The sequence below is a fragment of the Balaenoptera borealis genome (genome assembly GCF_965194805.1).
Source record: "Balaenoptera borealis genome assembly, chromosome: 1".
Taxonomy (NCBI): Eukaryota; Metazoa; Chordata; class Mammalia; order Artiodactyla; family Balaenopteridae; genus Balaenoptera; species Balaenoptera borealis.
Window position 1 is genome coordinate 155190357 of NC_138860.1, and position 27580 is coordinate 155217936.

Sequence of the window (27580 nt, forward strand, 5' to 3'; positions counted from 1 at the left end):
ATTAAAAAGTACTGGTTCTGAAGCATCACAAGATATTACTTTGCCTTCCCAAATCCTTGTTAGTAATGACAGAGGTAAAGGCATATTGGTGTTAAGGAATGGGAGCTGGGTTCTAGGCCTAGCTCTGCTTCTATCTGGGGGGGTTTGCTAGTGCTGTTTCCCTCTACTGGAATACACTTCTCCTCTTCTCCAATGCCAACCAGGCACCTCTTGACCACCAAGAGCATTACCATCAGCAAACTTCTTTGAGTACCTATCCCAGGCACCGGGGAGGGGACCCAGGAAGCAGAAAGAAAAGCTTAGGTAAACTTCTCAGTATTTGAGTTCTTATGTGAAGGCACAGACTCTCATCACGTTCCTCAGTCTCTCTTCCGTGCTACATCAATAGCCAATAAAATGTATTAATAATAAAACCTATTATATACAGAGAATATACTCTGTGCCAGGTCAGTAAGAGAATAAAAATATACAACTAAGACCTCTTAGAAACTTCTTTCCCAAAGACTCCATTGATCAAGAACTACAATGCATATTTATTGAGTGACTACTATGTGCAGGTACTGGGAAACAGAGATGAACAAGACAGACAACATTTTTGCTTTCCTGGCACTTATAGTCTAGCAGAGATCAACAGGAGGTAAACAAAGAAACTTCATAAATTATGCATATGTGCAACAGAGAAGATAAATGTTGGTAATGGGCTAGAGACAGAGGAAGTCTGGTGGGGTATTAGAGGTCACACTTCAAAACTGGGCTTAATTACAGGTAGGCATGGACTACTAGAAAGACAGGAGGCAGATGTGGTAAGGCCCAGAGGACTGGGCTCCAGTTCCAGACGCACAACTATCTAGCCGTAAACATTGTGGGGCAACTGACTTGGGCTCCTTGGACCTCAGTTTAATCATCCATGAAACAGGTCGGTAAGAGAATCATTGCAGCCTACCTTGTTGGGAAAACAAAATGAGATCAGAGGTAAAAAAGTTTGCCAGCATTAAAAGCACTCTACAGAAACACAATACAGTTAAGAAACCAAAGGTTGTATACTGTTGTATTCCTCACAAACCTGCATCAAACATAGTTTGAAGGAACGGCCAACCAGTTTTTTTGTAATGTCATCACTTTAGTGCTACTGTCATCTCCTGTAACTAACCCTCTGGTCTCAGTCACAAGGGTTAGCATCTCTGAAATCTGGCTTGCTAATGTGACCAGTTAGCTCAATTAAGATGGCAGATCCTTGCATGAATGTGATTATAGACTGTAATAATGCCTCCTATATGCATCTATTATTTCAGCAACTGGCCATAATCTGTGTATTGTCATATAAAACAATGATTTAGCTGATGACTGTAAATTAAATAGCTCCTTTCCTAAGTCAAATACACAACCTATACTCAGAAATATCCATGAAATTACTCAAACCACAGGATAAATAAAGATAGAGGGTGTTAAGGACATCACCTAACACCTGAAACCCATCATGTATGAAGTAGAACTGGGCTCAACCAGCTCTTGCTTCTCTGTACAAATGATTTTATTCTCCCTACCCTCATCCCATCCCATCCCCTAAATTTCTGAATCTTCCATTAGTACACAGTACCAGCAGTAGCCTCAAGTCAGCAGTTACCTTCTTTCCCTAAATAGCACTTATCCAGACCTAAGTAAAGGCCCTAAATAGAGGAAGGAATACAGATACAGTCTCTGCTCAGTCACATTTGATATTGGATATGACAGAGACATTCTGACACAGAATTTGACACTAGGTGTTCATTTTTTTTTTTACTTTTTGGCCCACCACGCAGCACGTGGAATCTTAAGTTCCCAGATCTGGGATCGAACTTGTACCCCCTGCAGTGGAAGCACGGATTCTTAACCGCTGGACTGCTGGGGAAGTTCCAACACCAGAGGGTTTTGATGCCGCTGTTTTAACTTGGTCATTTTGATGTGGGAATATTGACTCAATCTAAAAGTTAGCCATGAAACTTTAGCATTTTTCCTCTTAAATAATGTAAATAATGTGTTCATCTTGACCACCATCCCAGTTGAGGATAGGATGACAGTTGTGCCTTTTGCGCCCATTACCTGATAACTTAAAAGAGGCTGGGACTTCCTGGTGGTCCAGTGGTAAAGAATCTGCCTTACAATGCAGGGGACGCGGGTTTGATCTCTGGTCAGGGAACTAAGATCCCACATGCCACAGGGCAACTAAGCCCACGTGCCACAACTACTGAGCTCGCGCGCCTCAACTAGAGAGCCTGCGTGCCACAGACTACAGAGCCCACGCGCCCTGGAGCCTGCGCGCCACAACTAGGAGAAAACCCGCATGCCACATCTAGAGAGAAGCCCGCGCACTGCAATGAAGAGCCCACGTACCGCAACAAAAGATCCTGCATGCCTCAAAGAAGATCCCGCGTGCCACAACTAAGACCTGATGCAGCCAAAACTAAATAATAGAATTAAAAAAAAAAAAAAAAAAAGAGGTTTACATTTTGACAAAGCCACTTTGATGCAGCCTTGCAATGCTCATAGGTACTCTGGCCAAGTTCTGGCAGCTGCTTTGGAGCCACTTATGAAAATGCTTCTTTATAAAACTAATAAACAATCTAGGGTGAGCCACGTACAAGAGCTTTGTGCTTTTCAGTACTAACTGCTGGACCGATTCAACATCTTTCCCCTCTGGCTCAGGAAGTCCTTGGAGCCAGGTGGCTGTGAGACAGCCAGTTCCACCCACAGTCCTCAAAGGGCTGTAAGTATTTACCAACTAGCAGGGAAACTTATCCAATTCAGGAGTTTTCTTGGAAGTCCACCCTGAGTCCACTGTAGCAATTTTTTCCCCTTAATTTCATAGACGCTGCCACCGAAAGCATATTTCTTCCAGGGAGCCTTCTAAAGGGAACTATATGTGTGTTCCCAAAGTTCACATACATGGCTTTATAAAAATTTTACATTCTCTTTTTAAATGTGGTTACTCAACCAAACAAGAATACATCTGCTATTCTGTAGTAGTATGCTGCTTAACTGCTTGATTTCACTGTGTAGAAGACAGCTCTTAATATTTCTTAGGGTTATCTACCATTAGGGTTGGGATGTAGTAACCCACCTCTGCAGATGCTTTTCCTCTGGTTGGTTAGGGCATCAAAGACCAGTGCTAAGAAGTTGCATAAAGTTACTTCAAAATGTATCACAAAATAAAAAACAATTTTCTGTGGCTGCAAGAACCTCACCACCTAGAGAAATGCTGATTTATTACCTGTCTCACTAAACAGTACAAAATAATTAAGCCCGCTTCTCTTATGCCTGAGTCTTAGAAGGACAAAGTCATGAAAGAAAAGCCTCTTTGAAGAATGAATGGGATGGAAGAGATCCCATAGAAGTCTGAGCCCTGGTGATAGCCTGGAGCTGGTATGGCTGACATAGGGCATAGGGTGGTAGCCAGAAATTCAACTTAGTCCTTCAGCTCTCCCCAGAACAGGAAAGATGATGACCTGCAGAATTTAGCTGAAGTCCAGAATTAACATCACAATCAAAATAACCACACCCCTTCAAAGGAAAGCAGACTTGAACCCAAGAGAGTACTTACACTGAAGTCAGAGATGAATAAAGGGATAAGTGATTAGGACCATTTTTACCTTTTCCTTTGGTACACAATATATGAACTTCCTTTCATTTAAAAAAAATTGCTTAGAATTAAGGAGTACTTAATTAAGCTGAAGTATGCAGGAAGGCTAGGGAGAATCGCAATAAGCTATATAAAAATGACTGAAGTTAGCCAACAGAAGACATCTGAAGGTCTGTCCACGTCGGAGTGTTAGTTTTAGATAGAAAACTCTTGGAAGGCAGAGTATGTGTTTGTAGCACTGTGGCTTGTGCAATTAGTATATGTTTGCAGATGAAGGACCAAACCTCCAGGGAAAAGATGCTGACCTTGTCTGGCCAAAACTGTCAACCACTATTATCTCCAGGGACCACTGGAATGTCAGGCAACCACTTAAATTACATGGACAAAGCTACAAGGCCACAAAAAACCCCGCATCCTGATGCACATTGCCTGCTGCCAATTTCCCCCTCAAAGAGACAAGCGATTAATGCTGCAGGCCAGTAATGAATTGGGCTACTTGTGCCTCAATCTGGATTACTTCTTTAAGGAACAGGATAAAGTCATGCTTTCTGCTTAATTCAAGATGCATAAACATCATACACAGAGCGGAAAATTCTCTTGGATCCTGAACTCTGCTTTTGCCCTGTGAGGACCCACATGTTAAATATGATACTTCTTGATCTTCAGTATGCTTGAGAGAATAGAAGTCTGAACCAGCAAACAGCAAAGCCCATAGCACAAAATTTATTGGGATTACTCACTAAATACTGATAATTCATACACATCCAACATCACTGAATAAAAATAATGTTAGTTAATTTTTTAAAAACAGCAAGCCTTCCATTGGGGTCTTTAAAGTCAAAAACTCATTGATGACTGTATCTTTAATAAATGAAATGACCAAAACTAGTGAAGTCAGATGTAACTCAATCAACTCCTAAACTCAATATTGCCAACATGTTTTTCTACTTAAAAAGCAAACAAAAAGGAAAGCCTTGTAATTTAGCAATTACTATGTTTCTGGGTTTTTGCTCTCAAATGCCACAGAAAGATATTTGATGAAAGGAAGCAAAGCACCTAGTCTCAGCAGTCTTCTTAAAAACCTTAAGTTTGCTTTCACAATATAAATATAAATATTTAGATCCCCATCCAATGGATTTCTTCACTTATGTGAGTAGGAATGTTCTCAAAATTGTAGTCTTTACTCTTGCTTCACACTACAGCTGTTTGATTGAACTACCACTACCAGTAAAATCCCTCAGTATTGGCTAGATTAAATCACTAGATAAGAATTCATTACAATCTCTTCCAAGAAACCAAGATAATCTTAGCACAGATTTTAGTGGCTAATATGTTACAGTACTTATGGATACTTTGTTTTCTATGGCAAGTATGTTGAAAATTCATCACTAATAAGTGAATTTCATAACACACATAGAAATAAATAAATCTATTACAATATAAGAACATCCATAAATTGTCCTCACTATTCCCAGTGACTTTAAATATAAAATCTGATTATACAAAGTCAAAATTCCTTGCCCAATTTAACCCTGTATACCAAACAGTATAAGTGCTGAAAATGAGAAAAATTTTAATAAATCTCACATTAAGAACCTTGGATCCCACTTTGCATTAGTGATGGCAGAAAAAGATAAGGAGAAAAATTTTTCAGAGATTTTTAAAGGAAGAATGAATTTAAGAGAAAATTCCTTTGGACTCTATATCTTTTTAAGAATTCTGTACCTTTTAATACTTCAACATGATGCCAAGAAAAGAATTTACTGAATAAAAGTAGCCAGGAAGGGAATCAAACATTTGTAAGATAAATTTATTATTTTTCTGACCAAAGTGCAATTTTTAAATCTTCTTAAACAACTACGAAAAAAAGTATTCAAGAAAATAAAATACAAATGGGAAATTTAACCATTAGATTTCTTCTGCTTTGTACTAACCCTATGCTTAGTCTAGAAAACAAACAAAAAAAACTTTGAAGTCTTACTAAAACACTAACCAAATCATTTTACCATAAATCTACTAAGTACATGTATTTCAAGGTTCCACTACTAGGAATTTTGTTAAGATCAGTTTAATCATTAATAACATTATATAATAGAGCAAAAGGAACACATGTCATTAAGATGTGATCCTTGCCCCTTACCCTCAGATTTATGTCAGAATAAAGCTGACAATTCCACCAGGCTCTGAACCCCCAGTGCCCCCATCCCAGCCCCTGGAAGCAAAGACTATGCCCTGCAAACAACTTTGTACAAATTGTAGTAAAACAAAGCTTAAGTTTTCTTACCTTTCTATAGGAAATGGTCAGCTATTTGATAAATACTAAAATACTTCTAGGAATTCATTTCATGAGTTTACCAAACACATTGTCCAAGAACTCACTACACAAAAAGTTCCTTAGAATTTGGTCCATAAATTCACTTAACAGGTTGGAAATTTAAAACCTGCAAGAGAAAGAAGACGTGGGGAATCCCTAATCCAAACATGTTGTAATTACTAAAGGGATATACACACATACTAAAAAGTTTCGCTCACAGAAGGCACAAACTATAAAAGGGATATTCTTTTTGAATAAAAATAAAGAACTAGCTAACACCCTTCTTTGTTTTGTGAGCACCATAGCTAAGATGAAGTTAGACTCGAATTCAGTCTATTCCTGTGACCAAAAAAAAAAAAAAAAAAAAGAAGATAAAAAATTTAATTTGTCTTACTACATACTTTCCAGCCATTAACTGAGATGTAATTATGAAAGATTAAAATTGCCTTAAAAAGGGGTTGTGATAGCAGCTATCAAAGCAATATTCAAGCATGATTTCAAGGATGCTTTCAGGTTTAGAGTTAGCCTTCTTTGTCAAAAATCTTCACAACTTCATCAAAAACCTGTAAAGGAAAAAGATAATAATAATAATTTAAAAGGCAAATATTGTTAAAACACCATATGGCTAAGTTCCTGTTAAAAGTCAATTTTACATGAATTTTCAAAATGGATTATTAAAAAAACACATTATAATTTCTTAGTTTCATCTATTTTACTTTAGACAGTAGTACAAAACCGTAAATAATTATGAACGTGTTGCTTCAATATAAAATTATGAACATGTTGCTTCAATTTTACTAGTGCTTTTAGGACAAAACAAACTTCTTGATAGGCTACCAATATTATAAAAAGTAAAAGTAAATGGAAGTGGCTTATCTTCCTAGTTCTGATTCTAAAACACTAAGTCTTCTGTATTACCTCACCTCTACAGGAAGGGACCATGGATAAAAAAACAAAAATTACCTCACCTCTACAGGAAGGGACCATGGATAAAAAACCAAAAATGACTATATGATAAAAAAAAGGTCCAGGGGAAGATGATTCAGGGAATCAGGGAAAGACTGGGTGAATTTAAGAGACACTAGTAGTGGCTGGGCACTGAAAGTCCGCAAACCACAGTACAGAGACGCAAGCTTCATGAAGGAAGAGGCAAGCATTGAGTCGTGGAAACCCTGTACCTCTGGAGCTACGTGCTCTGTGATGGAAGAGATGAAAGAAACCTGGGGCTCTTCAGCTAGATGATTTGCTATTCATGTTACAGATTTTTAAAAAATGATCATGGTCCAAATCACAGTTCTGAAAATGCCAATTTTCCAGTGCTTGAGAAAAGAGGTTTGGAATTAATACACCACCCACTTTTTACAAAGAACAAGTCTGAAATTGTAAAACCCATTTTAGACTCTATCCAAAAAGAAGTACACCTGAAACTAACACAATATTGTAAATTGATAAAATATACATACTTCAATTTAAAAAAAGAAGAAAAAGCCTAGCTTTTCATTCAGTCTCCAGTGTTTTGAAAAGCAAAATAATCTGTCATGGTACTTCTTTTTCTCCTGCATATTGCTCCCCTCCCTGCCCCAAATCACATTGTTACTTTACTATTAGGCAGGCTAGGGATACTCACTTCATCAACAGATTTAGAAGCATCTATTTTCTTAACTTTCCCCATTTCTTCATATAAGTCAATAATTGGCTTTGTTGACTGAAGATAGGTTTGAATTCTGCAACAGAAGCAAATATTGCAAAGTTCTAAGCATACTTCTCTCCCCTCTGTTATAGGACAGATCGGGGGACAATACAGAATAAAACCCAGTTGGCTCCCTCCCTTATCAGCTTTTTAGACAAGCCATTCTACATATTTAAGCATGACATTTTCTTTTTCTGGTCCAAAATGGGGCACGTGTTTTATCTGTTATTCAAGTTCCAAACTGAGACGTGGTGGCAATGTGTAAAAACTGCAAAGTACCTCTTTTCCAAGCTCTCTCTGTTGTCATCACTTCTACCACTACTCTTTCCCCTCTCAAGACATCGTTCAATACAGATCTAAAAAGAGAAATATATAAAAAGTTATTTTTAAAAAGATATGAATTTGCCAGTCTTTTAAACCTGAAAAGAGAAGAAAGTTCGGAGATTACCAACAAAACCCTGCATTAAACCCAATGTGTTTAATTCATTAATCAACATGCAAAGTTGAAACATGTGGTTCAATTTATATAAACTAGGTTAAATAAGTACAGAGCATAATAAGAATTCATTCATGACTCAGTTTTTCCTGTGTATTTTTTTTCAAACCGCAATAAAGAGATGATCTCTATGTGTATGGTTCCATCTATTATTATTAGGTATGAATTACATGCGTCAAACTTTGTTCCATTTTTGCTTACTTTTTGATAATTCCATAAATATCCAAATATTTAAGAGTTAACATATTTGCATTTGAATAAAGTATCCCTTGTTAATCGTGAATAAACATTCCTTAGTTATAAAGCTGTGGTAACATTCTAAAATTAACTCTGAAGAATAAGTGAAAACATATTTTTGGGGGTTGGAAAAAGAGAGTTACATTTTAAAACAACTCAAAGGCTGCAGCAAGTCTCTCCACCACAGGCACATTTGCAATTCAACCTAAGAATAGTCAACTTCCTTCAAGGCAGTACTGCTGATTCTTATTCTTTCAGGCCGTTGGCATTAATTTAATAAAGTTTATATTACAGCTGTCATACAGACTCAGGCCTTTTAATTAAATGATTCCGGGAAAAAAAAAAAAGATACCGAGAAATTCATTTAGTTATTCAAAAGTATGTCTGGGTATGTTATTAGAAGTACCAGAAAGAAAAAGACTGCTTTCCTGCTTTTTTTCATTTCACTCTTAGAAGACAAATCAGGCTATCATACATGTTTCTTTAAAGTAGAAAGTTTTCCCAACTTCCCAGAAATGTGTGTTTGTTTTCCAGTAAACGACATCCTAAGGCAAGATACTCTCTGATAATAGTGCCTACTCAAGAAGTAACAATGCAGCTTCATTACCTAACATGGTATGAGTCAATTCTTAACTCAAAACAAAACACAAATTCTTGTTATTTTGAAAATAAAGCAGATTTTAGGCCCACAATATTGCTGATGCCAAACAGCTTAAGACAGTGCTGTTCTGTGCATCCAACTTACCAATTCAAAAAATACTGCTGTCAATATAAAATGTAAATGTAAGTGAAACAAATCACTTTCTTTTCCTCTAACAGTTGACCATCAGCTGTTTAAAGCCCATATAGGCAGATGAAGATTTTCATTACCTCATTATTACAGTCAAAAAACAAAACGAAAGATACATCAGCCTTCCCATCCATGGTCTTGTTCCAACCTTGAAGGTTGTCTTGATTTCTTGGAAACCCATCAATCAAGAATTTATTCTTCTGAGCATTGGCCGCCATTGTCTGATCCATTTCCTAATGAAAAAGGAAGATTTAAGTTCAACACTACATTAATGCAATTTCTTAAGCAGAGTGGTAGCTATATGGGTGTGTTTTATTATTATTCTTTAAATCATAAGCGTGGAGGGTGCATAGGAAAAAAAAGACTTAAAGGAAATAACGTTTGCCTCAAGCTGGTAGAGTTATGGTTATGTATCCCCCATTTTATACACATACACACACAATTTTTTTTTCTGTAGTTTTAAAATTTTCTATAGTTAAGCATATATTATTTTCATGAACTTATAAACAGCAAAAAGAGAAAAATAAGCATTAACCAGTATCTTTGCTCCAGTCAATAGAGACCCTTATCTTGCCTTCCCTTTCCTCTTCCCAAGTCATTTTGCTATGGTAGGAAGTATGCTGCTTCTATAGGTACTCAGATTCTCTGCAATAATTCAAGTCCAACTGCAAGAAGCTTTGGATATATAAAGAGATTGCTAGCATTAATTATTAGTGTAGGAGTCAATAGTCTTTATTTTTTTTTTTTAAACTGAAGCTAATTTAAACCTAAATGCCACTGGCCACCCCAAAACACAGGTAGCAAAGGAAACAATACATTCAGAAAGACAGCAATAATTGCACATTTCACCATCCTCTTCCAAAGTCTGAATTTAGGTAGAATGTGGAAATATGTGAATGGGAGATGCAGATCTCGAATCTCCAAATCCTTACCACTATCAATCACCATGAGATAAGCACAGATGCATGTCTTCGACAAACTCCAGAGGAGCCTCTACTCTAAAGCAAAACGACATCCCGTTCCCTCAGTGCTCAGACTTTCCTGGTTCCTCAAGAAGAACAATGGCTGTCAGGACCCCTAATTCCTTTATCTGAGGGTTGGCTTTAACCCAGCATCTAGCTTCTCCAATATTCACAAAATTTCACAGAATGCTTTTGGACCCCTGCTATAGCATTTCTATCCCAATTATGGTAGTAGAAGACATCTGAAGGGGTACATCAATATTCTACTCACTCAACATACACTCATTCAAGGCCTACCATCAGGGAACATGAAGAGCAAGGTCATGGCTCCTGGCGGGCTCACAGTCCAGTGGGTAACAAATATGTGTAAGTAAATGTGCTAAGTTCTATACTGAGGTATGCAAGGATGCTGTGATAAAACGAAGAAGCAAGCACAAACTACCTGGGAAACTGCCAGGAAGAGCTCTACCAAAGAGGTGGCAGAGGAGCTGAATTCTGAATAATGAAATGGCAGGCAGACAGGGATCAAGGTACTCCAGATGGTGTCAACTGGATGTTAAAGGCTCAGAAATGAAGAAGCATAACAGCTTTGATGAATCTGAAATAAGCTGGTAAAGGTGAACCTTAGGATGCGTGTAGAGAGTGGAAGGAGAAATGACTAGAAAGTAGGTAGGGCCAAAATTAATGAAGAACTTATTATACCACACTAAGGATTTGGTTTTTATTCTGCAAGCAATACAGGACCACTGAGAAATTTTAAGTAGTAGAAGAACATGCTCCCATCACCTTTAGAAAAAAAAAATCACTGACTGCACCATGAAGGATGAATTAGAAGGGGACAAAGATGGATTAAAGGCAAAAGACTAATGATAAGGCTCTAGTGATGGTCCAAATAAGAAAAAAAGAGGATCTTGGGACTTCCCTGGTGGCACAGTGGTTAAGGATCCACCTGCCAATGCAGGGGACACGGGTTCGATCCCCGGTCCGGGAAGATCTCACATACCGCGGAGCAACTAAGCCCATGCGCTGCAACTACTGAGCCTGCGAGCCACAACTACTGAAGCCCGCATGCCTAGAGCCTGTGCTCCGCAACAAGAGAAACCATTGCAATGGGAAGCCCGCACACCACAATGAAGAGCAGCCCCAGCTCGCCGCAACTAGAGAAAGCCCGGAAACAGCAACGAAGAGTCAACGTAGCCAAAAAATAAATAAATAAAAAATGAAAAATATATTTCAGTGATTGATTTCCCAACATAATGTCTGCATTCTTCCCAATATTACTAAAAAAAAAAAAAAAAAAAAAGAGTATCTGAACTAAGATGATAGTAGTAATAGAGGAGAAAAAAACTATTAATAAATAGAAGAGGATAAAGAGAAAGATAATTGAAAGGATCTGCTCACTGAGTGGATTTGGGAAAGTGAGGAAGAGGTGGAAAATATAGGATGGCTCCCAGATTTCTGGCTTGGGCAGCTGGGTAGATGGTAGAACCATTAACCAGGATAGGAAATAAAGGGTGATCACATTTTAGATGATACAGTCAGACTCGGACATGTTGATTTTGAGATACTTGTGAGACATTCAGATGGATGCCTAATAGTTAGAAATATAGGCCTGGGGAATTCCCTGGCAGTCCAGTGGTTAGGACTCCGTGCTTTCACTGCTGATGATGCAGGTTCGACCCTTGGTCAGGGAACCAAGATCCTCCAAGCTGTGGAGTGCAGCCAAAAAAAAAAAAAAGAAATATAGGTCTGGAGTTCAGAAAAAGAGGTCTGTGCTAGAGTTATAGATTCTTGGATCATTAGCACAGTGAAAACCTTGGATATGGCTAACAACATCCAGCAAGAAATGTATAAAATAAGAGGAGAACCAAGGATGAAACCCCGAGAAGCATCATGGTTTAAGAAACTTGCAGAAGAAGAAGAGTTATCAAAGGAGACTTAAGAAATAGCAGTCACTGAAGGAGGAAGAGAATCAAGAGAAATGGTGTCACAGAGAACAAAGGAGGAACGAGTTTCAAAAAGACAGGAAGTTAAAGGCTACAAGAAAAATGACTGAAAATATCCCCTAGATTTGATAGAGATCACTGGTAACATCAGCAAGAATAGTTTCAATGAAGATGGAAATAGAGTCTTAGTGCAAACAGCTGAAGAGTAGAAAATGAAAAAGTAAAAAATGTAGACTACTCTTTCACAATTAAGCATAAAAGTGGAGAAAGGGCATTAAATCCAGAGAATAAGGAGAGAGGATTTAGTTACTCTGAATGGAAGCAGGTTACTCCACTCTCTGAGACAAGAGGTAAGAATGTGTGTGAATGAGCCACTCTTCAAGTTTCTCTGGTTCCAACCAGAAGCTCATGTATCTCTTTTCCATTGGGCTTCAACTATTTCTTGCTGTTCCCACTCTTCCATTTCTCCTTCACATTTCTTATATGTGAAAATATCTATTAATGACTATAATCTTGAGAATCTATAGTGGAGAGTTATCATGTAAATGCAAGGCATCTGTTTTTAGATGGGACCTATTTTAGTTTGATAGCTGTTAGTCTCAGCATTTCACACTGAAGATGGTGATGCATGCACCAGAAAAGGAAACATCAAGACTGAGAGAATGGCAACAATGGGAGGGTCATGGGAGGGAGAGAGGGAGGGAAAGAAAGAGGGAGGGAGGGACAAAGTCTGGAAGAAAACAGAAAAGGGAAAGGAGGAAAAAGAAATAGAAATGGAAGGAGGATGGATTCTCTGCATGCTGGGAAGGGTCAAGTGTACACATATAAATGTTCAGTTGTAGCTGATCCTAGACCAAGGTAGAGAATGTTTCCTACTGTACAATTTCTTCCCAGGTGAAAGTGGAATTTCCAGTTCTGCCATTCTCAAACACCATGACCACCCTCCACAAGCAAGAAATTCAATACTCTGATTTTTTTCATTACTCAAAGGGAGGGCAGATTTAATTTCTCATTTCCTTGTTGGTTTTAACTGGTTGGCATTCACACTCCTTACCCTCCTCAACAAACTGATGGTTATCTCAACTGGCACAATCTTTCCATCTTTAATGTACTTTTCAATGAGTTCACCATACTGTGAATCTGGGTTCTTCCTTTCATCACGAAGAAGTTCTCCTGCAGAAAGGTGTGTGTAGCCATATTTCTGAAAGAAAAAACACATAGGAAAAAAATCAAAATACATTCAACCCAGTGTTAGGACTACTGTTTGTTTCCCTTCATGGTAACTTCTATATTCTAATTTTTCTATAATAAACAAGCTTTGCTTATAGAATAAATAAATAATAAAGAAAAATTGAAGAGATTTCATACAATCCAGTTTGCTTAAAAAATATCCTTAACCTACGTAGCACATGGTAGCTATAATGTTCACAAATCATGCAATCGACCCGGAATTTATTTAACTATTCAAGGCATTAACAGCTCATCATATTCCTTCACAAACACAAAGTTTAAATGTTATTAATAATGTTCAAAGAAATGTCTAACAAAAATCTATATAATTCAAGGCAAAACCCCCAAAATCTTACCACAGTTGGCTGTACCCACCTTCTATAAGATCTTCCCTTCCTTAAACTCAACACATCTAAACTGAACTCATCAGCACTTACACAAACCCCATTCTTCTGTTTTGTTCCCTTTCTCAGTAAACAGTACAAGTCCTACCCCTCCATGAAATTAGCTTTCCTGACCACTCTGGAGAGTGGACACATAATCAAATAGTGTCTTAGAATATCACTGTCTCTCCGTCTAAACCAGTATCTTCTTTACCACTCTCAAAAGTCCATTTCCTACCTCTCTAGTTGTGACTACAGAGGTCTCATCTGTAAAATGGGAATATAGATACCTATTTTATAATTCAGTGGTGAAGATTAAATGAGATAATGTATTTATATAAAATGCCTACCAAAGAGCCTGACATGTAGTAGGAGATAAAAGCCATTTACCTCCTTGCCATCATGAAGATACTTATCTTAAATAATCTGGAAGCATTTTTATATTATATATACACACCATTTTTATATTATTACATACATGCGTGTGTGTATATATATGTATTCACTTTAAAGGTTTTTTTTTTTTTAAATAAATTTATTTATTTATTTTTGGCTGTGTTGGGTCTTCACATGGCTGTGCGTGGGGCTTTCTCTAGTTGTGGCGAGTGGGGGCTACTCTTTGTTGCAGTGTGTGGGCTTCTCACTGCAGTGGCTTCTCTCTGTTGCAGAGCACAGGCCCTAGAGCGCACGGGCTTAAGTAGTTGTGGCACGCAGGCTCAGTAGTTGTGGCTCATGGGCTCTAGAGCACAGGCTCAGCAGTTGCGGCGCATGGGCTTAGTTGCTCCGAGGCATGTGGGAACTTCCCGGATCAGGGCTCGAACTCGTGTCCCCTGCACTGGCAGGCGGATTCTTGACCACTGTGCCACCAGGGAAGTCCAGCTTTAAAGGTTTTGACAGAGAGACCAATCAAAGGACTTAAGTGAGATAACAGATATGAATATACTGTGAAAGGTCAGGAGTATAGTAGTATTACAATTGTGATGGTCATTATTATTAAGGATTTACAAATGATGTATTAGGTCAGGGTATAGGGTAATAGTTGAACTAAGTCACGTAAGATGTTATAGTGTTATTCTGCCACTTCCCCGTGGTTGGAATGAGAAAACAATACGGATCTAAGAGACAATTATGAATACTGAAAAGCTTCTTCCTCCATATGAACTAGCATGTTCCCTTTTATTAAATCAAAAGAACTATAAAATCTATTTTCATAATAATAATTTTCATAATAATAAAATAGATTATTTTTACTCTCAAATATCAGGATACTGAGATCTATATTCAATGTTCAATTAAAACAATCATCTAATCCCAAATTTTTACGATTCCCTAAATGGGTTTTTATCTCATTCATAGTAAGTGTACCATAAATATTTGATAACTTAAATTTTATCTTTAATTTCAATGTTAAGATTTGAGGCAGCCCACACTCCCACCCCTCCTTCCAAAATAGAATGTTTCAATTGCACATTTTACAAAACTTAACTCTCTCAATTACTGAGGCTACAGTGAGTTTTCTCTCTCTCTCTCTTTTTTTTTTTAGATTGCAGAAGCCATTCTTTACTCCTTTTCTATCTCTAAAAATTGCTGGCTAAACTTGTTCTGGTTTACTAAAGTAAGCCAACAATAAGGTAGTCAGCAAAGAAAAACAAACTAAATAGTTTATTTGCTGACTAAAATTGGATATAAAGTTTGAGGAGAATAAACAAAAACCACAGTATCACTCATGTCTCTCTTAGGCATACAGCTCCTTGCATTAAAAGAAATGATCAAAAGTGTATTTAGTTGTTGTAATAGGCTTTTAAAAACATTCCCATCATTTACAGAAAATGGAAATAAGTACAAAAGTACTTATTTATTTAAATTGTTATTTTAAAATTATTTTCACACCACACCATTTTTAAATGCCTACTTTTATCACCAAGTATAAACTTTTGAAAGACGGGTATGGATATGGAAAAGACTTTATAAAAAACAAGATGTGACCTACTTTCCCATTTACTATGCACAATTTTCAGAAAGCATTTTGCAACGGCTGTCCACAAAATTTTACAGCAGCTTCATTTTCCACTGCTTACTCTGGCTCCTGCTTGGAAGTCTATGCTTGCTGGATGCTCTCATCTGGTCTAGAGATTATAGCATATGGTAATATTGAATAAATGCAGAGACAAACAGTACTGAACAATGGCAAACGCTCAGTGAAACACCAACAATACAGATTGCTCTGTACAGATTGCCTTGGCTGTATGAACAACGTATACATTTAGAAACCCAGCTAGTAATTTAGAAATTAGTACACACACTGTTTGTTTCCTGACATTGAAGAGCTCAAATTTCCAAGCTTACATTACATTACAGTGGGTTTTGGCATATCACTTTTTTAAAAGAGAGACTAGTTGTAAATTGTAGAAGTGTACAAATGATATGTTTTTTAAAAATTACACAGAAAACCACCTTATCTGCAAAGTCCAAGGAGATAAGGAATTTAAATAAATATAACCATGCCAAATCTATATGTCTTTCTACTTCTCATCCACATTCCATTTTTTAAAATACTCTATTTACCAGTTACTTTTTTATACTATATTTTTCTTAAGGATTTTGCTGAAGCTTTCCTCTTACCACAGAGTTTCTACAACAAAAAAGCAACTATCACTTACACACTAGTTATTATGGTATTTAATAATAGCTAAACTTTAAAGAGCACGTTTTCAAAGCATTCTGCTGTCATGAAGTAGTCACTGATGCCAATTCTGAGGAAAGCAAGAATGGATATTTCCCAGGCTTAACCCAAACTTTTTCACATTCTCTGAAATTTCCTAGCAATTAAAATCTAGTGGGTCACTAATTACAGTCTTACGACCAACATTTAAACCACAGCAAATTATAAACACTATAAACTATAATAACTACAATTACAAGCCACTATTCAGCTAAAAATAGTAGTTTTCTAGTGACAAATGTATAAATTCAATTCATTTAGAGTAACCGTCTAAATTTTTTTACTTTCATTTTCTCCTTTAAGAAGTTGAAAAACAACTCAATAACTTCTGTGAATTAGACACTAAGATTTGGAGGGAGGAAAAATGCACCATATTCTCAACAAGTACAGAACAGCACTGTGTTACTACAACTAAGCAAATGTTGACAATTTTACGGTATCAAATCTCAAATCATCTTGATAACTTCTCTCCCTTCTTAGCAATTCTCTTTCTTCCTTTCTAAATTTAGGTAATGTCGTTCTATGTGAATAAAAACAACAACAAAAAGAATCAAAACCAAAACAATAGCAAAAAAAAGAGTTCAAGGTACAAATGATGCGTAAATGGCAAGTCCTTGGGGGCAGAGGAGATCCACATGCCAGGCACCTCCTCCTGTGAGTATGGCAATTAGAAAGTGCCATTGGACTGCTACTGAGCCTTGAGCTACATAGAGGGAACACAGCAGAGATAGCAGATACAAATATATTTTTAAAGCAACTGAATTAAAACTATTGGTGTCCTTTAAATAGCTGACACATCTATGAAGCATCTAAGACTAAGTTACTTTGCATTCCCTGTAAGATTAGTGAACCTTAAAAATCTAATTCTGATTATGTACTGTCAACAATGCACCTTCAGCATAACACCTGGAAATGCTATCCGGAGCCATCCAGACTCACCAGTTTGGCACTGTTGCAAACAATAGCTTTAGAGCTTACAGCATCCCAGCAACACTTCATGTAAGGCTATCATTTATTTCAAAAGGCATTTCCAACAGAACTTTTTCCGATTACTCTGAGATGTCTGATAAGCACTTTCCAGTAACATTATCTGCCAGTCTTGGAGAGCTTACTTTTGACTGTAAGAACTGCTGTACAGTGCCCAGATGCTTAAAATTGGTGAACTGTTTAGGGTTCCTTCCAGTTTTACCCACAGAGTGTTAGAAAAAGGATTTTTCTTATAATCACCATTTTACAGAGGTTAGAAAGAAAGAAAGAAAGGAAGGGAGGGAGGGAAGGAGGGAGGAACGGGAGTGGACGGAGAGAGAGAAAGGGAAGGGGTAGGGAAAAGAGGAAGGAAGGAGGAAAGGAGGTATAGGAAGGAAAGAAGACAGTGGGAGAAAGGTTAAATATAATATCTGACTTAAATTGCTAGCTGATTTCCAATCTCATTTTTAGTCCGCCCTCATTGTATTTCCAAATGTGTACATCACGTTTGACCATGCCTATTTAATTACAAATCTACATATTAACTATAAACTATGAAAGTTATAAAACAAGCTAAATCTTTTCTTAGGCAAAATCTTTAGCAGACAGACTCCAAATTAACATGAAGCATATTTCTTTCTCTAATTAAAGAGTGATAGTTTAAAAGCTTATATCCTGCAAAGGAGAAAAGAGGAGGGATATAATCCATTCAACTGCAGACAATTACAGCACTATTTTATTTTCCTCAATGTTTTGCTCTTCATGTAAGAAAACCTTAATTCAGGCAATACATGGAACTTATTTTAAATCCATAAATATTTATTAAGTTCCTATAAAGTGCCAGGCAATGTGCTAATTTGGGGGAAATAAATAGGTTATATTCACAAAGGATGCAATAATGACTTACATATTTACAGTGACTTGAGCCCTACTATTAATTAATAAAGTCAATTTTTCATATTTGCATTAACTTTTCCTAAGGAATTCAGTCTTTACCAGCACTGTCTGCTTGGGGAAGAGGTGATTCTTCAGAGGCAATGACAAGAAGGTAGAACAATAAATAAAACTTAAAGAAAGGGGTGATTTAGGGGCTTCCCTGGTGGCACAGTGGTTGAGAATCTGCCTGCCAATGCAGGGGACACGGGTTCGAGCCCTGGTCTGGGAAGATCCCACATGCCGCGGAGCAACTAGGCCCGTGAGCCACAACTACTGAGCCTGCGCATCTGGAGCCCGTGCCCCGCAACAAGAAAGGCCGCGACAGTGAAAGGCCCGCGCACCGCGATGAAGAGTGACCCCCGCTTGCCGCAACTAGAGAAAGCCCTCACACAGAAACGAAGACCCAACACAGCCAAAAATAAATAAATAAATAAGAAAAGAAAGGGTGATTTAGAAGCCATGAAATAGACTGTTTTCTCATTTGTGTAAGGCCTCAATAACCCTCTAACATTTTGCAGAAGACTTCTCAGAATATTGAGGATTTTGGCATCTGTTTTACATACCAAATGGCCCCTATAGCAACTGTGAATTGGAATTTTCACACTCCAATTTCATTCCAGTTGGTCATTTCCAGTATTTTTACTTCTTTTAATTCATCTCAGCCATTCTGAATCAATCCACATTCCCTATAACAGAAAGGGATGGAAAATAGTCAAAGATGAAGATGAGGCCCAGAAGCCTCCAGGGATTCCAGGAGCTCACAGGCAATAATTTGAAAATTTCCAACATGAATGGATAGGCACAGAGGTCTTGTTAATCTTAAGAAACACTCATCTCATCTTGTTAATTAAATGATCAATTCTTACAGTCACTGCAGAGCCTACAAGCAACACACTCATATCACTACAACACAAATACTGCTGCAGGTGGTCTAAGAGCCTAGAATTCAGTTAATTCGATTCCTGTGAGAACACTCAGAGGATATACATCAAACCGCTCAAACGAATCTCTAGCCTCTATTCACTTTATGAAAGAGAGGTTTCTTAAACACTAAGCAGTACAGTACCAACTGTACTTATTTTTTTTAAAAAAGGTAAGTAACATTAAAACGAGAATACCATTTACCCAGGGAATACCAAAAGTAAGAAAGTCACCCTAAGAAATATAACTACTTGGGAATACAATTTGTAAAGAGCCTCACTACAAAATAACCACAACATTTTAATAGCTTGGGTTCTCTTTAAGAACTAGAATTTATTTGGATTTACCAATCAATACTTGAGAAAAATGTGCAAAGGATAACAAACTCTGAATTCAGTAACATATGCAAACATAAAATTTGAGCACCTGCAACATTATCAAACAAATGGAGAAATGCATTTAGAGAAACACATAGGCTTCAGCAAGGATCAGAAGAACATAAGAACCTTGCATGAAGTCACATACTTAGAACACTGAACTAATAATTTGAGATAAGGTTTTATAACTAAACTCTGTCACAATCCAGTGTGACTCTAGGAAATTTATTTACCCTTTTTTAGATTTCAGTTTCTTCATCTGTAAAACAGAAATAATATCTATAGTACCAGAAATCATATCTATACTACATTACACTATCAGCCACAGCCAAATATCATTATTAGCTGTTAAAACTAGAAGTATGAAGAACATACTCCTAAAAACGTGGTCTACGCTACTAGATTCAAGACCTACTATGAGAGCACTCAGACGGGTCAGGGAGGAGTTAGACTAACTCATATAGGCTATTCCTGGAGCAAAGTCCAAGATAATCAGTGGCTAAACTACTAATTACATAGCAATAAAGGAGTGAAGTCAAAGAATAACTATAGAACAAGGAAAATATGATACATGAAAATGCAATTCACTATGAAAATACCCTCAAACACCCAGGCTCCAAAAATCGGCATCACAGATGTATTTGAGTACATTAAAAATTTTATGAGAACAAGAATGTATCTATCTTGCTTACTATCTTCTTATAAACAAACAGATCAATAGCCTTCCAAACAATTAGCAATGGCTAATTAGAAAATATACATTTTAAAAGATCCTATTCAAGTCAACCGTACCTCAATTTAAAAAATCCTATTCAAAACAGTACTAAAAACTTAAATTTAGGGATAAATCTAAAACTAATATGTAAGAATTATAAGAAGAAACTAGAAACACTTAAAATCAGTATCATAAAAAGAAGGCATTCTATGTTCCTGGATAGAAACATTCGATACTGTAAATATTTAAATTTTCCACAAATTAATCTATAAATTGATTGCATCCGCAATCAAACTTCACCTGGGATTATTTATTTTTTAATGAAACTTGATGAGCTGATTCTCAAGTTTATCAGGAAGGGTAAATGTGAGAGAATGACCAAATTCGAAAATAATATTAACAACTACAAATGGGAACTTGTCCTACCAGGTGGCATAAAATATTATAAAGCTACAGTAATTAAAACAGCATGATACTGGTATAAAAATAGACAAACGGAAAAATGAAATTCAACAGAGTCCAGAAACAGACCCAAGTATAAATGGGAATTCAATAAGTGATAGAGTCATCATCTAAAAATCAATGGGGAAAAGATGAACTATTTAATAAATGATACTATGCAACCGGCTACCCATCTGAAAAAAAATTAGACTCTTGCATCATATCATATGCAAAACTAAATTCCAGGTAAATTAGAGTTCTAAAACAACACAATATAAGCAAAAAACAAAAACAAAAAAAACAACAAAAAACAACCCTAGGATAGTACCAGGGGAAGATAATCTTGAGATAGAGAAAGACACTCCAAAACAAGAACCAAAACAGCTAAGATTTATGTTTGACCACATAAACAATAAAAACTTATCACAGATACAACCAAATGACAAGCAACAGCTTGGGAGAAAATATTTTCACCATACAAAGGTGACAGGGTAATATACATTATACACAAAGAGATCCTACTAACAAAGAAAAAAGCTCAATACAAAAATGGGCAAAGAAAAAACAATTCAGAGAAAAGAACATATGCTCAACCTTACTGGTAATCATGAAAATGCAAATTAAAGCAATGTGATTTCATTTTTCACCCATCAGATTGGTTAAAATAAAGACTTATATCTGGCTATGGCAAGGGTGGGGGTGGGGAAGAACCAGCATCCTGACAGTTTGTGGGAGTGTAAATTGGTTCAGCCTTTTTAGAGGGCAATTTGGCAGAGTTTAACAAAATTTAAGTTTGCATACCCTTTGGCTCAGTAATTCCATTTCTAGGAGCTGTGCTACTGAAATCGTTGCACATGTGCACGAAGACATATGTAATGAATGTTTATGTCAGCATCATCTGTAAACAGAAAATCTAAATGTCCAAAAATATATGAATAGCTAAATAAGATTATTGTATATATTATGAATGGAGTTGAGCTATCTGCATGTTCTGATATGGAAAGCTATCCAAGATATACTGTTAAGCAAAAAAATAACAATAGGCAATGTTTGTGTGCGTGCATTTTTATCTGTGTATAAATACATCAAAAGAGGACCAGAGAGCCACACACAAAAACGTTGGTAGGTGATTACATAAGGAGAGTAGGCTGGGACTTCCCTGGCGGCGCAGTGGTTAAGAATCTGCCTGCCAATGCAGGGGACACGGGTTCCATCCCTGGTCCGGAAAGATCTCACATGCGGCAGAGCAACTAAGCCCGTGCGCCACTACAGAGCCTGTGCTGTAGAGCCCGTGTGCCACAACTCCTGAAACTTGCGCGCCTAGAGCCCGTGCTCCACAACAAGAGAAGCCACTGCAATGAGAAGCCTGTGCACTGCAACGAAGAGTAGCCCCTGCTCACTGCAACTAGAGAAAGCCCATGCACAGCAATGAAGACCCAAAGCAACCAAAAAAAAAAAAGAGTAGGCTAAGGTTAAGGAGAACTTTCACTCTTTACTTTATGTACTTTTGAATTGTTTGAATCTCAATGTACATGTATATAAACTTACTAAATTTTTAATTTAAAAAAGCATATATTCTATCCACACATCTCTACATGGCAAATATCACAAAGACTTGGTTTTTCTTAAAATTTAATTTAATTTATTTATTATTATTTTTTTATACAGCATCACAAAGTAAGATTGTTGATTTAAGTGTTTTATTAATATCAAATCCTAAGAGAACACCAAAATGAACTGCCTCACATTAGGAATAAAAATCCCTACATAAAAAACATTATCTAAGTTCAAGAAAAAAGAAAAACAGTACCTGCACAATCACAAACTTATTTAAAATTTAAAACTAAATCACTGTAGAGAATAGCAGCAAAAATCAATTCAAATGTTTAGATAAAAATTTCTCTGGAAAGTGATCCATTCCTTAAACAAAGGAGAAACAAAAGTATAATATAGCAACACTGAAACACACTGCATGGGCACGAAGTCAAGAGTTATAGAAGGAGACAGAAAACAGTCCAGTTTTATAGCCTAGAAACAGATGGAAATTTAGAGACACACTCAGTTGAGAGGATCCAAAAGGCACAGCAGCAAAAGTTTAAAAGGAAACATATTTCAGTGAAGCCTTACTCTAGACACTAGAGTTCAAAATTATAAGCAAGATGTTCTGGAAATGACACCTCCATGACAGACAATGTACCCACCCTACTTCTAGTCTCCAGAATGACCCCTTGGAGCACTTTCAGAACTTTATTGTGCCAACCACTCTCATGATTTTTTTTTAAAAAGAGAAAATTAATCTAGCTTAAACAACAAAGAATCATCTTCATTTTTAGTCCATCAACCTGTGCTAATAGGAGAAAGTGTGAGGAAAATCAATATTTGGCTTTAAAAAATAGTATATGTTTCTAAAATTTTTTGGTATAAAATTTACCTTCATGATTACATTTTTCTCAATCTAAAATTAAAGTCAGTCTAAGAATATACATTTTTGATGGTATAGCCATCAAATCCTAGCCCAGCCTGGGATTCAATGTTGACCAGAGACAACTGTACCCATTTATATAATGTAGAACAGGACATAAGGGATTACTGGTTCTTGATTAGAATCTAACTTCTTCACACAAAGGAAATGTCCTAAAAAGTGGTAAGCTTATGGGAAATTTTTATGGAAAACTTTCTTTCCTGCCATGACTACACAACAGGAAGAATGCTGGAAACCATTTTGCAAAATGGGCAACCTCTCCCACCTCTCTAGCCTGACTTAACTTGGACCCGATTATGCCCTGGAATCAGTCAAGGAAGTAACAAGAATCTGTTGCCCCCACTCTTCCTTTCCATCTACCACTATCTCCTCTCTCTTCCACCCTCAACTCTCAGTCCCAGGCACAATACACTTACCAGTTATACCTCTTTTACAGTTCTGGCCTCACTTTATCAATCTTTTAATCTCTGCACCACAGGCAAGAGAAAGCATACTGTATGTTCTAAAGTGCAAGATATCAGACCTCATCAAAATTTAAAACTTCTGTGCTTCCAAGGACACTACCAAGAAAATGAAAAGACAACCCACAGGATGGGAGAAAATATTTACAAATCATATATCTGGATAAGGGACTTGTACCAAAAATATATTTTTAAAACTTTACAACTTAGCAATAAAAAGATTAATAACCCAATTTTAAAAATTGCAAAAGACAATTTTTTAAATGCAATATTCTGGGGGGGAAAAAAGAAGGACAAAGGATTCAAACAGACATTTCTCGGGGATTCCCTGGTGGCGCAGTGGTTGAGAATCTGCCTGCCAATGCAAGGGACATGGCTTCGAGCCCTGGTCTGGGAAGATCCCACATGCCGCGGAGCGACTAGGCCCGTGAGCCACAATTGCTGAGCCTGCGCGTCTGGAGCCTGTGTTCCGCAACAAGAGAGGCCGCGATAGTGAGAGGCCCGCGCACTGCGATGAAGAGTGGCCCCCACTTGCCGCAACTAGAGAAAGCCCTCGCACAGAAACGAAGACCCAACACAGCCATACATACATACATACATACATACATCAATCAATCGATCAATCAATCAGACATTTCTCCAAAGAAGATATACAGATGGCCAGTATGGAAAAGTTCCTTATTAGTCATCAGGGAAATGCAAATCAAAACCATAATGAGATGCCAGTGCATCCTCCAGGATGGTAATTTAAAAAAAAAAAAAAAAAAAGGACATGTGAGACATGAAAGATGCTCATAGCACTAGTCATTAGGGAAACGCAAATCAAAACCACAATGCGATACCACTGCACACCTTGTAGGGTGGTTATAATCAAACAAACAAACATAAAATGATAAGTGTTGGTGAGGATAAAGAAACCACACATCACGGGCAGAAATGTAAAATGGTACAGCTGTTGTGGAAAAGAGTTTGGCAGTTCCTCAACAAGTCAGAATTATTATATGATCCAGCAATTTCACTCCTAGCTCTATACCCAAAAGACTCAAACAGATGCTTGTATGCCAGTGTTCACTGCAGCATTACTCACAATAGCGGAAAGGTGGAAGCAGCCCTTATCCAACAACAGATGAATGGATAAACAAAATGTAATAAATACATACAACGAAATATTATTCAGCCATAAAAAGGAATGAAGTTCTGATACATGCTAACATGGATGAAACCTGAAAACACTATGCTAAGTGAAATAAGCCATAAAAAAAAAAAGACAAATGTATGATTCCACTTACATGAAGTACCTAAAATAGGCAAATTCAGAGGCAAAAAGTAGATTAGAGGTTACTAGGGGCTGGGGGAAGGGAAGAATGGGAAATTATTGCCAATAATTGATGAAAAAGTTTTAGAAATCGTGGTGATGGTCGCAAAACGTTGTAAATGCAATTAATGCCACTGAATTGTACACTTAAAGTGGTTAAAATGGTAAATTTCACGATATATTTTACCAAAGTTAAAAAAATAAATAACATAATATACCAAAAACACTGAATTCTATGCTTTTTAAATTTTATTTCTTTTTAATAAATTTATTTATTAATTTTTGGCTGTGTTGGGTCTTCACTGTTGCGTGCGGGCTTTCTCTAGTATGGCAAGTGGGGGCTATTCTTCGTTGCAGTGTGTGGGCTTCTCACTGCAGTGGCTTCTCCTGTTGCGGAGCATGGGCTCTAGGCACGCGGGCTTCAGTAGTTGTGGCACACGGGCTTCAGTAGTTGTGGCTCCCGGGCTCTAGAGCGCAGGCTCAGTAGCTGTGGTGCACAGGCTTAGTTGCTCCGCAGCATGTAGGATCTTCCGAGACCAGGGCTCGAACCCGTGTCCCCTGCATTGGCAGGCGGATTCCCAACCACTGTGCCACCAGGGAAGTCCCGAATTCTACGCTTTAAATGGATGAGTTGTATGGTATATAAATTATATCTCCAAGTATTTTTTAAAAAACACAGAATACAACTTCTGAAAAAATCAGAAACAAAATTTCCAAAACAAGGAATCAATTAATTAAATAATGTATGTAATCTACAGAGTACAATATCATATAGATTATGTGGTAAAAGTGCATTTATTAACATGGTGATATGTTTGTGATATTATTATAAGTAAAAAGCAGGTTTCCAGAGTATGAGCCTACTAAAAAAAAAAAAAAAATCTCTGGAAAAATATGTCCCTAAATATTGATTAACGGTGGTTTTCTCTGGATGGTAAGATTACTGGTAATTTTTACACTCTTCTTTTTACTCACCTGTATTTTCTAATTTTTCTATAATGTATATGTACTACTTGTATAATTAAAAAGTAACCAAAAGTGGGACTTCCCTGGTGGTGCAGTGGTTAAGACTCTGCACTCCCAATGCAGGGGGCCCAGGTTCAATCCCTGGTCAGGGAACTAGATCCCACGTGCATGTCGCAACCGAGAGTTCACATGCCACAACTAAGGAGCCCATGAGCCGCAACTAAGACCCGGTGCAACCAAATAAATTAAATAAAAATTTTTTTAAAAAGTAACCAAAAGTAAAAGTATGCATATTTTTAATAACAGGACAGTTAAGGTACATATACAGGCTTAACTTATGAAACTTATCCAATCATTAGGTCATTAGCTCCATCTGGCAACTAGTAACCTATTTTGAATATAAAGAGCATGTATACTATAAACTTTTCCTTAAATCCACTTGCCCTTTCTAGGATTTTTAAATCTAAGTTAACTCCAAACATTTTCTCTAAGTAGAAAAGACCTTTCATATTTGATAAACTCTAAAATACCATCCTGGGTTTTTAAAAATCTGTAAACTTATTAGTGTGGGTAATCATTTCCTTATGCTGTAGTAAACAATGGGAATACAATGCTCCCCAAAACTACCTTAATCTAAATTACTCTTTGATCTCTTCACTGTAGATCTTTTCTAGAATTATGCTAGCCTTTACAAATTTACTGAGTGCCATGTACTGTGCTGAACACTGTAGAAGCATTATGCTGTTTCATCTTTATAACAACCTAGTGAAGTTGTCATTATTATCATCACTTTACAAATGAAGATAACAGAATCAGAAAAGTTAAGCAACATAGCCACAGGTGTTAGACTGAGATGTGAACCAACAACTGACTTCAAAGTCTACATTCTTTCTACTACTATGCTATATTGTAAGAAAGTTGGCTCCAATGTCCCATTTCTTAAATATTTTTAATTAAAAAAAATTCATACATACACAATTGTTCTACTTCAAAAAACTATTCCTTTTCCTGCCTTTACACATTCTTTTTTATCACTCTGAAGTTCTACGCAAACAAGAAATACAGTGGGAATTTATTAAATACAATTCCTTGGTGCTCCCATTCATACAGCATAGAATGGCAAAGAAGATACACATATTCATAGTGATTGGATAACATGCCTCTTGAATGTGACTACACAGGATTACAATACTATCTAACAATGAAGTCTCAGTATACAGAACTGTTTTAGGGCTAGCAAGACCACCTATTTCCATACCCCTCATTTTATGAAAGGGGAAACTGAGATAAGCTGACTCGCTAGTTAGCAGAGAGGAAACTGGCACTTGAACCCAGGTCTCCTGACTCTCAGTGACGATTATTCCACAGTGGGCCTCTGAGGTAACTCCTAGGTGACAGACATGGAAATACAGAGTCTTGCCATCAAGCTACTATGGCCTTCGCATGACAGAATCTGCTGGTGGAAGTTAAAAAGGAGACTCCAAGTTCATGGACTTTATCATTTTGTTGTATCCTAGCATGGAGAGAAGATCAGGAACTTTATCCACACACAGAGCCAGGCATATCTGACCCACCATTCAGCCAGATTCTGACCATCCTTGCTTCGTTTGCTTC

At 37.1% G+C, this 27580-nt stretch overlaps 1 protein-coding gene across 1 annotated transcript in view; it reads right to left on the minus strand.

Annotated features, from left to right (window-relative positions):
* Positions 1-5407: 5407 nt before the first annotated feature.
* Positions 5408-27580, minus strand: part of CMPK1 (cytidine/uridine monophosphate kinase 1) — a 33354-nt gene continuing 11181 nt past the window's right edge. The window contains exons 2-6 of the mRNA XM_082371939.1: positions 13106-13252; positions 9224-9376; positions 7900-7976; positions 7558-7654; positions 5408-6493 (exon numbers count right to left, since the gene is read on the minus strand). Of these exons, the coding sequence (XP_082228065.1) occupies positions 6452-6493; positions 7558-7654; positions 7900-7976; positions 9224-9376; positions 13106-13252 (516 nt within the window). The 3' untranslated portion in view covers positions 5408-6451. The remainder of the gene's footprint in view (positions 6494-7557; positions 7655-7899; positions 7977-9223; positions 9377-13105; positions 13253-27580) is intronic.